This window comes from Kogia breviceps, chromosome 11 (assembly GCF_026419965.1).
Source record: "Kogia breviceps isolate mKogBre1 chromosome 11, mKogBre1 haplotype 1, whole genome shotgun sequence".
Classification (NCBI taxonomy): domain Eukaryota; kingdom Metazoa; phylum Chordata; class Mammalia; order Artiodactyla; family Physeteridae; genus Kogia; species Kogia breviceps.
The window spans coordinates 4,752,951-4,765,345 of NC_081320.1; the positions used below are offsets into that span (position 1 = coordinate 4,752,951).

Here is a 12,395-nt window from a genome sequence, read left to right on the forward strand (position 1 = left end):
GCCACTTAGCAAGTCTGGATGGGAAAGAAAGGACTCTGCCTTGTTTTAGTGGTTGGCTCACTCGTAAGGTGGGAAATTGATGAGTGCCTAGACTTTACACTATTGTATTTAATTAAGATAAATATTTCTATACAATAACATCGTGCCCAAGTGGCTGGGTATGAGGGTGAGGTCTTAAAGTAGGCAACACGATCGGGTAGAATAAGCCAAGCTGAGAAGCCTCATTCCAAGATCTACGCAGGGATAAACATTTCAAAAACATTTTCATTAGGAAAAAAAGTCCGAATTGCTAGTCTTATCCCATCTACCTAGTTTCACTCCACACTGAGCAGTCCTGGAGCTCTGATGTGATTTGAGGGAGATAGCAGAAGACAGAGCTCGGGAATGAGAGTAGCTCATGGCATGCTTCCCTTTAACTTTAAAATAATGCATTCTTGGGCTTCCCTGGTGGCGCAGTGGTTGAGAATCCGCCTGCCGATGCAGGAGACACGGGTTCATGCGCCGGTCTGGGAAGATCCCACATGCCGCCGAGCAGAGCCGAGCAGCTGGGCCCGTGAGCCCTGGCCGCTGAGCCTGCGCGTCCGGAGCCTGTGCTCCGCAGCGGGAGAGGCCACAAGAGTGAGAGGCCCGCCTAGCACAAAAAAAATAAATAAATAAAAATTAAAAAATAATGCATTCTTCAAGGAAAAAAATAACGACTGAAGTGAGACTTTAACCTTGAACCTCCCCCAGCTCTTCTCTGCACCAGTTTTTCTGAGAGTTATAAATTGACCTTATAACTACTATGCAGGAAAATCACCAGAACAGAGCAAAAGCAAATGCTGGAGAGAACATTTGTTTGGCAAAGGACCTGAATTGGATTTTACAAAAGTTCCAAAAAACCTGAATCCTGAAACGCTTTTGAAGATTAGCATTTAGGAGTCAGGCCTTTCTCAAAGGCTGGTCCACAATCTGTGGTCCTAAGCTCTCTTTTATTGGATGAGAGTTGGTCCTTGATTTGTACTCACGCCAGGATGCCAGAGAGATAGAGCGTCTCAGCCGCTAAGTAGGACAAGTAGCTGAACATGAAGACGATGAGGGGTTCAATCGCGGAGATGTTCTGAGTGAAACGTGTGATAAACGCAGAAATGAATCCAAAAATGACGCCGAAAAATACTCCCCCGCACCCCACAATAATGAATCGGGCACATCCAGCCAAAATGTCCACAGGTTCTATGTGTTCAAATTTATGCATCTTTGTGAAGGCGATTAATATGTTATATAAGACCTAGACAAAAAGAAAATGAAAAAAAAAAGTAAACATGAATTCGAAATGAGAAACAGCTTACACACAGATTCTTAACTTTGCGTCTAGTTAAATAATCCACCACAAAAATTACACAACAAGAAATATGAACACGGCTGCCTAACATTGAAATGCCTTCCAAATGATTTAAATGTATTCAGTTTCTCCGAGTAAGACGTAGAACACTCACAGCTTTCAATCACGGAGCACCTACTACATACATGCCAGTCTCTTCACTAAGCTCTGTGTCATCATCAATTGATTTCCTCTGGCTCCGGATGCACCCTTCAACATAGGCTTGGTAATATAAAATGACATTCCTTTATTTCTCCTTTAAAATGAGCACCACGGGGCTTCCCTGGTGGCACAGTGGTTGAGAGTCCTCCTGCCGATGCAGGGGACACGGGTTCGTGCCCCGGTCCGGGAAGATCCCACATGCCGCGGAGCGGCTGGGCCCGTGAGCCGTGGCCGCTGAGCCTGCGCGTCCGGAGCCTGTGCTCCGCAACGGGAGAGGCCACAGCAGTGAGAGGCCTGCGTACCGCAAAAAAAAAAAAAAAAAAAAAAGAGCACCACGTTAAGCTTTGCTCAGCTGAGGGGCATTGCACCGAGGTAGGGGCTTCCTGCAACTTCCGTGGGAGGGATGAGAGCCACCAGCCATGTGGGCGTGAGAACTTCCCGGGGGTCCCGACAGGGCCACAGGGGCTGGAAGTGGGTGGTCCCCTGCCACCCCGCACCCTCCACCTGACTGACGAACTATCCTCACACCTCTTGGCACAGGACAAGAAAGCCCCGGCATGGCCCTGGTGCAGCCTGCCTGTGGCCAGGGGTCCACCTCCGCAGGCTTCCCTCTGTGAACCCAGCCACGCAGCCTGCTCCTCTGAAGGCCCCCTGGGCCCTCTTGAGCCCGGGATCCCACAGCCCAGTGCCACTGACTGCAGAAGACTGCTCTCTCGTCTGCCCTCCTTGCTCGCCCATCAAGTCCAGACCAGCTCTAGCTTGGCTAAATCAGCCGGCTTCTGTGCTGTCCAGTGGCCCATCCACACCTTCTCCAGGGAGATCGGAACCCCTTCCAAGTTGGTCCTCCTTTGGGGGTCATCCCTCATCCCTAGGGTACCCTAAAAAGTTCTCTTATGGCTCGTAGCTATTCCTTTATTATAGCTAATAATTTTGATATTAAAATTTCTCTGTATAACCTACGGTGTGCTTTCTCTTTCTTGGTAGGACCCCACCTGCTTTCCATATACAGTGTCTCATTAGAATCCCCCAAATGACTCCAGTCCGTGTGATACACACTCTCAATTCTCCTACTCTTTCTCTGCTTATTTCCACATTCATATGAAGCTGCAGGGATCGATTTAACGCTATTTCATGCCACTTGGCAACCCAGAACTCGGACTGGACTTCTGAAGAGTGGCCGCCCGCCACACAGGGAGGCACATAAACAGGTAAAGTAAGATCCGTGCAGGAAATGAAGACCTTTGAGAGCCCCAGACCCTGAAGGGTCCTGCTAAACCACAGCACACAGCTATCAACTTTGCTTAGACCAAAGACAAAAGCAGAGCAGGGGGCAGAAGTTAAACTCAAGGAAACCACGTCCGTGCTGGTATTGTGCGTGCTGAAGAGCCGCAGCAGTATTGTGGGGGCCCTCCAGCGCGGGTGGATCTGCTCCCCGGTCATTCCCTCTCCTCCCTCACACGCCGCTCCCCCCGCCCCTCTGGGCGTCATCCTGTGCTCTGCTTCCTGCTCACCCCCTCTCCATCCCCAATTCGTCTTTCCTGACAGAGACACTCCGCGGCCCCTCCGTTCTTCAGGGTGCCCTGACAGCCTTTGGATTCTGCTTTGGCTTCACCCCCAGGGCTTACCAGACTGCGGGCTGACCCGTCAGCCTCCCAGTCCTCCTTCCCAGTCCTGGCCCCTCCAGGTCCCCCGCGCGCATGGCCTCTGCTGACTTCCCACGACATCACCTTTGTGATTGAAGATCGATGTTTTCCCACCGAGAGGCTGGCAACGAACCATCGCCTGCAAATGGTCCCTAGGCTGCTACCTTGTTCACGTTCATGATCAGAAACTGTCAGGGTGCGTTGAAAACAAAGCCCCCCTTCATCTCATTTGCACTCTCCAGTCAACGGAGAGAAACAGAAGAGCCAGCTAGTCTGTGAGGATGAACATCTCTGCTCCTGGGTGACCCGGAGCCACGCAGGAAACTCTTTATACACTTCTTGCTGTCTGTTGGCACATGAAAATGAAGAATCTTATCCAGCCCAGCATTTGGCTTTGGCGTGTGAGTTGGCAGAGAGGACCAGTCCTCCACGTAGCTCAGGTGTTACCGAGCCCCATCTAGGATGCTTCATCTGGCGAACTTTGTTGATGGAGGGGAGGGAACATGAGGAGGGCATGCGATGACCTCTCTGCTCATGAGTTCTCCGTCCTCGTGACCCTCTCCAGAGCAGCTTTGTCACATTGCCTTCTATGTTAGTTCCCTAGGGCTGCTGTGGCAAAGTATCACAAACTGGGTGGCCTAATTCAGCAAACATTTATTTTCTCACTGCTCTGGAGCATAGAAGTCTAGAATCAAGGGGTGGACAGGATCATGCCTCCTCTGAAGGTGCTGGTGGGGGGACGCAATCTGGAAAGCATGCCTTGGCTTGTAGACACATCAATATCGTCTCTGCCGTTGTCTTCATCTAGCCTTCCTTGGATGTGTCTCCCCTGCATCTTCACGTTGCCTTCTTATAAGGACACCAGTCATTGGATTTAGAGCCCACCTTAATCCAAAATGAGCTCATCTTAACTAATTATATCTTCAAAGAACTGTTTCCAAATAAGATCATATCCTGAGGTTCTGGGTGGACGTGAATTTTGGAAGGGACTCTATTGAACCCAATGCAGCTTTGGTAGCCCAGATGACCTTACAATGCAATTAACTTGTAAAATAGGCTAGAAGGTCTTAGTTATATATCCTTTCAGGGCACAACTTCATTTTGAACTTCATAAAACCCTAATCTGGGGCTTGCCCTCCAAATGGATCCATTATGCTTCTTTGGAGATCCCAGGACACATGGTTTTCTGTGTCTGGATTAGTTCTCAATTTTTAGTGTACAATAACCTACAAACTCACTTAGGTAAGGGAAAGTGACAGAAGTTTATAAACAGGTTTGTTTCTTATCCCAAAGAGATGTTTCCAGTGAATTTTCTGGAAGAAGGACAATCTGGGGAAGGTGAAAAAGAAGAATCAAGAAGCTTGGTGCAAATTGGCCCAAGCAAGGACACACACACACACACACACACACACACACACTCTCACACTCACACACATGAGCGTGCACACGCCCACGCCATAAGCATTACCAATTTCTGAAATTAGGAGACGGATTACTTTTAAAAAAAGAGAGAGAGAGACTTGTTGAAATCTCAAACCAGATTTAAGAATACACATACTGAAGTGCAGAAATTTTGGAAAATATAAAAGTACAAAGGAACCTCCCCCCATACAAAAATGTTACCTACTATTTCCCAAGAAAACCACTATAAACATTGTGTGTGTGTATATACTTATACACACACATATGTATATATACATATATATACAATATTATCTATAATATAATATCTCAGCCAAAAACCTAGTGTGGCAGGGTTACTAAGGCAAGGCAGGTCCATTTCTGGAAGGTGCGGGACTCCTCTGATGGGTGCCCTTAGCCTGAAGACTCCGGACGCGCTTGATAAACTCTTGTAGAAACGCATCCAGTTTCCCTCCATCCCTCTCTTTTCCCCGGGGTCTTTCTGCTCTCCCTTCTCCCTGAACTCCCTCCCCATTTTCTCTGGCAAGAGTTTCCCCTATAAATCTCTTGCACATCTAACACCCTCTGTGTGTCTGATGCATGGACGGCCTGAACAATATCTAGCTGTCTCATTGTGTATCAACCATATTTTACAAAACTGCTGTAATATGGGTCTATTTTATTTAAGCAAAGTGAAGCCACGTTCTAAGAAAAAAATCTTGGCTGAGTGTTTGGAAGAAAATTGTGATTTATGGTTTCAAAACAAATCCAAAAGAACTTTAGTGGTTGTATCCCAACTCAGTGAGTTTGTTTAGTTCAATTTCACCTTCTGCCTGACCCCGGAGCAACCCACATATGCGTCTTAAAAGCCCTCGGTGTTGCACCTTTGGAGCTGTGCTCATGGTCCAAGGAGCCAGATGCTTGCCCAAGACTCAAAAAAGGCGAGTTTGAATGAGTTTAATTGGGACCTGGGAGTTTATTGGACTCTCACACCCACAGGAAACTCGGGGAATAGGATCGAGACACAAAGATTTGCATGTTGAGGCCACAAACGAAAACTCTTGCATAGCTCTCCAGATTATAAGTAGCTACCCCATCTGTCCCTAGGGCCTGGGAAAGTCGACGGGGCCAGCCCTGTCCCCAGACACCAGTGCACCCTGCCAGGAGGAGGCCATGGCAGTTTCAGAAGCTAAAGTAGTACATGTAATTAAGAAGACTACAGTTACAGACACAATCCATATGACTGCATGAAAAACAATTCTTATCTTTCAAAGTATACGGCTCTGGATGTCATTAGGGTCTGAAAGATTTTCTTTGGACTTCTTTCAAATCACAATCATGTGTGTGTATTTCTTACATATTGAAAGGGAAAACTCAAGCCAATGCTAAAGCTCAAACACGTCCTTGGCACTAAGGGAAAACAAGATTAGATTTACCCTCTTCACTCAGTGGGGAGGTGCAATATTGGGACATAATAAGAAATATATATTTTGTCTTTGTCCCCAGCAGCTGGCACAGAGTTCCTAAAAATCTTGTAATTCCCTAAGTGGTACGGATGAGAGGAGCATCTTTGTTATTTGTAATGAGCCCCTTTCAATCACTCCTGAGTTTATGCTAATGAGGTGACTCTCGCCTGGGTTTCACCCCACCCACACCCCACCCCAAGGAGGGGGACTGGTTGCCATAGAAACCAGCCAAGTGAGTAAAGCGTTGTAACTTTCATCCCCATCCCCTAACCTCCAGGAAGGGGAGAAGGGCTGGAGCTTGATTTCAATAAACAGTGGCCATGGGGGAGAATGGATACATGCATAGGTATCGCCGAGTCCCTTTGCTGTACAGCTGAAACTATCACAGCATCGTTAATCGGCTATATTCCAATATAAAATAAAAAGTTAAAAAAATTATCAGTGGCTAATAAATTAATCAGTCATGCCTACGTAATAGAACCTCCAGAAAAACCCAAACAACGGGGTTCAGAACGCTTCCAGGTTGGTGCCAGGAGGGTGGTGCCCCTGGGGAGGCTCTGCACCCCTTCCCACGTACCTCGCCCTACGCATCCCTTTTATTCAGCTCTTCCTGAGTTGCATCTTTCCTAAGAAACGGGTCATAGAAATTAAACTGGTTGTCCGAGTTCTGTGAGCTGCTCTAGCAAACTGTCAAACCTGAGGAGGGCTTGTGGGAACCCCCCCCAAGTTTACAACCCGTCAGTTAGACACATGAGAGGTCCAGTCTTGGAACTGGTGTCTGAAGCTGAGGAGTCTTATGGGACTGAGCCCTTAGCCTGTGGGGTTTGGGGGTTTGTGCTAATTCTAGGTGGTTAGTGTCAGAACTGAATTAAATTGTAAGTCACCTAGCTGGTATCTGGAGAGTTGGAGAACTAGTTGGTATGGGAAGAAACACGCACACATTTGGTGTCAGACGTGATGCTGTAAAACAAACAAACAAACAAACAAACAAACAAACCAGTTCAGAGAAGGCTCAGAAAACGGTCCTTTCCTATTACTTTTAACAAGCTCACCAACCTCCCAAGATCATAGTACTGGTGACCCTTTATGGATACCACTGTAAAAGTTTTCAAAGCCCTTTCAACACACAGAATGATGACTTAGGACAGCAGCAGCCCAGCACCCAAGCCTTAGCAGAGGTGGAGAGGGCCCAGCCGCTCCGCGGCATGTGGGATCTTCCCGGACCGGGGCACGAACCCGCGTCCCCTGCATCGGCAGGCGGATTCTCAACCACTGCGCCACCAGGGAAGCCCGATATTTTTTTCTTGATCAATTTTATTGAGGAATGATTTACATATGGTAAGCTGCATCTAAAACAAATGAATTCTGGCCACTGTATACACCCGTAAAATAACCACAGTCAAGATCTAGAACAATTCCACAAACCCAGAAAGGTTCTTCATTTCTTTTTAAAAGTCCATCCCTCCCTCCAACCCTGACACCAGGAAACCACCATGCTACTGTTGTCACCACAGATTAATTTTTATTTATATAAATTGAATAATAACGTACAGACTCTTTTGTGTTTGGCTTCTTCAACTCAGCAGTTGTTGTTACAGGGATCAGTGGTTCGTTCCTTTTCATTACTGAGTAGTATTCCACTATGTGGCTAAAGCACAATTGGCCCATCCATTCTGTTGTTGAAGGACATTTGTTTCCTGCTCTGCGCACCACCCAGCTTTTGCTCTTGGAATATTGCTGCTACGAACATTCACGTACAACTCTTTTGCACAGACTTATGTTTTCATTTCCCCTGGATATACAGGAGTAGAATGGGTAGGCAGCGCTGTAGATACAAGTTAAAAATGTAAGAAACTGCTGTCTACATCTATACAGGCAGCTATACTAGAATACCATAGACTGGGTGGCTTATAAACAACAGAAATTTATTTCTCATAATTCTGGTGGCTGCCAAGTCCAAGATCAAAGCACCAGCAGATTCAGTGGTGAAAGCCTGGTTCTTAGAGAGTTGTCTCCTCGCTGTGTTCTCACATGGCAGAAGGGACGAGGGAGTTCTCTGGGGTCTCTTTTATGAAGACGCTAATCCCATTCGTGAGGGCTCCACCCTCATGACCTAATTGCCTCCCACAGGCCCCAGCTCCAAATACCATCACACCGGGGATTAGATTCCAACGTATGAATTTCCGGGCGACACAGACGTTCAGTAGCAACTACCAAATTGTTTTCCAAAGACACCGGATCGTTTTCCATTCCTGCCAGGAATGTATGAGATGTCCAGGAATTCCACTCTGATGGGTGTATAGACGTTATTTCATCATGATTTTAATTTGCATTTCCCTGATTACTAAAGATGTTGAGCATATTTTCATGCACTTATTGACCACTCATATACCATCTTTTATGATGTACCTGTTCAAATATTTTACTCCTTTTTGAGTTCTTTTTGAGTTATAAAATGTTTTACATACCCTGGATGTCTTTTATACATGCATGGTGAATACTCTCTCCCATTCTGTGGCTTTTTGTTTACTTAATAGTGTATTTTGAAAAGCAAATTTTTTTTTTCTTTTGATAAGAACCAGTTTATTACCTTTTTTCTCGTTTGTCCTTTTTCTGTCCTTTGCCTACTCCAACATCGTAAAGATTTTTCCCTGTGTTTTCTTCCAAGAGATTTATAATTTTAGCTTTTACATTTAGTCTATAGTACATTTTGTGGTAATTTTTGAATTTGGTTTGAGGTAAGGAGTAATTTCCATATTTTCCTACATGGATATCCAGTTATTTCAGCTCCAGGTCTTCCTTTCCCATTGAATTGCCTTGGTCCCTTCACCAAAACTCAGTTGACCATATATGTGTAAGTCTATTTCAGACTCTCCATCCTCTTCCACAATGTCACGTCTATTGTTTAATCAATATTGTAACTTTGTACATTAAAGCAAGTTTTCAAATAAGTCTTCTACTGTTGTTCTTTTCAAAAATTCCTTTGTGTACTCTGTGTCATTTGGATTTCCAGTAAGATTTTAGGATCAGATTGTCGATTTGATTTCTACAAGAAAAAGTCTCCTGGGATTTTGATTGGGATTTTATTGAATCTATAGATCAACTGGGAGAAAACTGACCTCTTAATAATATTGAGTCTTCCATTAACAAACGTGATGTTATTTAGGTCTTTTAATTCCTGTCAGCAATGTTCTATAACATTCAGTGAAATGGTCTCACACAACTTTGTTGAACTTCTAAGTACTTTTGTTTTGACAGTACTTATAAATGGAATCTTAACATTTCCTTTTGCCACTACTATTTAAAGTTGTTTGCCACTACTATATTGAAGTGTTTTCATTTTTGTATGTTAACTTTATATCCCATGGCCTTGTTAAATTTACTTATTAACTCCAGTAATTGTTTTATAGACTCCTTAGGATTTTCTACATAAACCATCATGTCATTCACAAATAGAGACATATATATTATTTCATTAGTGATCTTGTCTTTATGCTTTTTTCTAAAAATAGAAGCATTGAGAGTGAAGTGTTGCCTTGATCCTGATCTTAGAAGAAAAGTGTTTGATATTTAACCTTTAGATGTGATGTTAGCTGTAAGTTTTTCATAAATATCTTTTATCAGGTTGAAGAAGTTATTTATTCTTTCTACCTTGCCAGGAGTTTTCATCATAAGCAGGTGTTGAATTTTGTCAAAAGGTTTTCTGCATCTAGTGATACAATCACTTTTTCCACTGAATTGCATTAATAGACTTTTCTCCACGTTAAAGAAACTTCTATTTCTGGGATGTATTTACCTTGTGTGGCCATGACTTATTGTCCTTTTTATATATTGCTGAACTTGACTTGCTAATGTTTTAAGTATATTTTAGTCTATATTCCTTCCGTAATTTTCTTTCTTTGCATTCATTATCTTTGGGTATCAGGGTAAAGGTGGCTTCAAATGTGAGTTGAAAAGTGATCACTCCTATTTTTGAAAGCATTTATGATGAATAAGTATTAGTTTTTCCTTAAGATACAGGCAAGATGTCTTATATCTTTTAATTTATTATTTATTCTATTATTATCATTTATTATTACTTTTACTATTGCCTTTACTTACTTTAGATTTACCTTGCTCTCCTTTCTTTAGTTTGAAGAAATTACCTGAAGAAGTAGAACATATGTCATTGATTTTAGAACTTTAAAATCTTTACTATAAGCATTTAAAGCCATAAATTTTCCTCTGGTACATCATTAGCATTTGTTAAATGTATTTTTAAATTTCCTTTGTAATTTCTTGTTTGAATCATGGATTATTTAGAAGTGTATTGTTTACTTTCCAAATATTGGGATATTCCTTAATGTAATTTATTTTTAATTTAATTCTGCTGGAGACAGAGAGCACACTCTGATTGCATGGCTTCTAAATCTATTGAGGCTTTTTGTTACAGTCAAATACGTGGTCAGTTTTGATGAACATGGTATTTGAACTTGAAAAGAATGTATGGGTTGTAGTTGCCGGGCACAGAGCTCTAGAAATATCATTTAGAAGAAGGTGGTTGACAGTGTTCACCTCTCCTCAGTGTCTTGCTCACATTTTGCCTATTTGTTCTATCATTTTCTAAATGAAAAGTATTAAGACTCTTGCTGTGATTGTGGAATTGTCATTTCCTTCCTTGAAATTTGTCCAGTTTTACTTCATGGCTCTACTACTGGGTGCATACACATGCATAATTGTTAGGTATTCTTGATGAATTGACATTTTTTTTTGTCATTATGAAACATCCCTCTTTATCTTTGTAAATTTTTCTACCTTTGTGTCTATTTTAATTGACATTAATATGACCACACCAGCATTCTAATGCCTGGTCTACCATATGCCTGGTATAGTTTTGCATTCATTTATTTTCAGCTTATCTACATCTTTATAGTTATGTTTCCTGCAAATAGGATGTACTTGGGTCTTGCTTTATAATCAATTCTGATAATCTCTGACATTTTTTTTGTGTGTGTGGTATGCGGGCCTCTCACTGTTGTGGCCTTTCCCTTTGCGGAACACAGGCTCCGGACGCGCAGGCTAAGCGGCCATGGCTCACGGGCCCAGCCACTCCGCGGCATGTGGGATCCTCCCGGACAGGGGCACGAACCCGTGTCCCCTGCATCGGCAGGCGGACTCTCAACCACTGCGCCACCAGGGAAGCCCCTCTGACCTTTAATTGGAGTGTTTAGTCTACTAAGATTTAGTATAATTATTGTCTTGCTTGGATTTAGATCTACCGTTTTATTAGCTGTTTTCTCTTTTCCTCCTCTGGTTTTGTTCTTTTCCTGCATTCATTCTGATTAGTTGAATACTTTTAAAATTCTTTTATAATTTTATTATGGGCCATACCTCTTTGCATTATGTTCACTGGCACTCTACACTATAACATTCTTAACTTTTTACAGGACACTCTGCGTTAACATTATACCACTTCACGAAAATAAAGAACACTTATAACCATGTAGGTTCATTAAACATACTGACTTTTAACTATCCTTAGGAACTGGAGTGAAAAAGCTGTTCACAATATTAAACCTCCTGGATTTCTCTGACACTGAGAGCTGATAGCTTAATGATAACTGATTGCAGACTTTTGACTACCAGTCCTCCTAGACTTGATAACCACAGTCCCCACCATGGCTCCTTGTGAGGGTAACATCTATGACAAAGCATCTGAGGAGGAGGAGGAGCCTTGCGTGCCTACAGTACTTTCAACCAGACACCTCTCATCCAAGAACAGGAGTTGACAGACCCTTGAGAAATGTGTTCATCGACTAGGGACCACGAAGTAGCTTGAGGTGAAAACCTTTGTCCAGTTATGAGCTGTAGCAACCACGTCTTCTGAGAAGTACGGAGATAATGGACCAGGTGTGGATGAACAGAGAAGTCTAAGGAGGCAGATTAAGAGATTATGAGAGGCCATAAGGAGGGAGGGGTTATGAGCCCCAGAAAACTGTAAATAATAAAAACTAAGGAGTAGGGGACAGATGATGGAGGAGATTATGTGGAAGCTACTTGGAGAGGGAAGAGAAATGCAAAGATCTACAAAAATGCAGTGGAGGGGCTCTGGAGTAAGAATATGACAGTTATTAGCACTGTTCACCCAGTATTTCTTTCCCTTCAAGGCATCTGATGGGACTGCATGTCCAGCCTCTACCATGTGACTCTGCCTGGCCAAATTTTGTGTTTAAATGAGTTTTGAGCAGAAGCGATGTGTCCTTTACGGGATTGGGCATTTGTCTGCTGAGGTGAGGCTTTCCATGAATCTTCTCTCCTTCCCTCTGGCACAGAGACCGGCAATGCTCAGTACATGGCTGCTCTATAAGCCTAGATCCTGAAGAA

The 12,395-nt window shown here is 43.4% G+C and overlaps 1 protein-coding gene across 1 annotated transcript in view; it reads right to left on the reverse strand.

The window, feature by feature from the left end:
- The window catches only part of SLC9A4 (solute carrier family 9 member A4), a 63,224-nt gene that overhangs the window by 29,352 nt on the left and 21,477 nt on the right, over positions 1 to 12,395 (reverse strand). Inside the window, exon 3 of the mRNA XM_059079633.2 lies at positions 1,008 to 1,267. Within this exon, the coding sequence (XP_058935616.1) occupies positions 1,008 to 1,267 (260 nt within the window). The remainder of the gene's footprint in view (positions 1 to 1,007; positions 1,268 to 12,395) is intronic.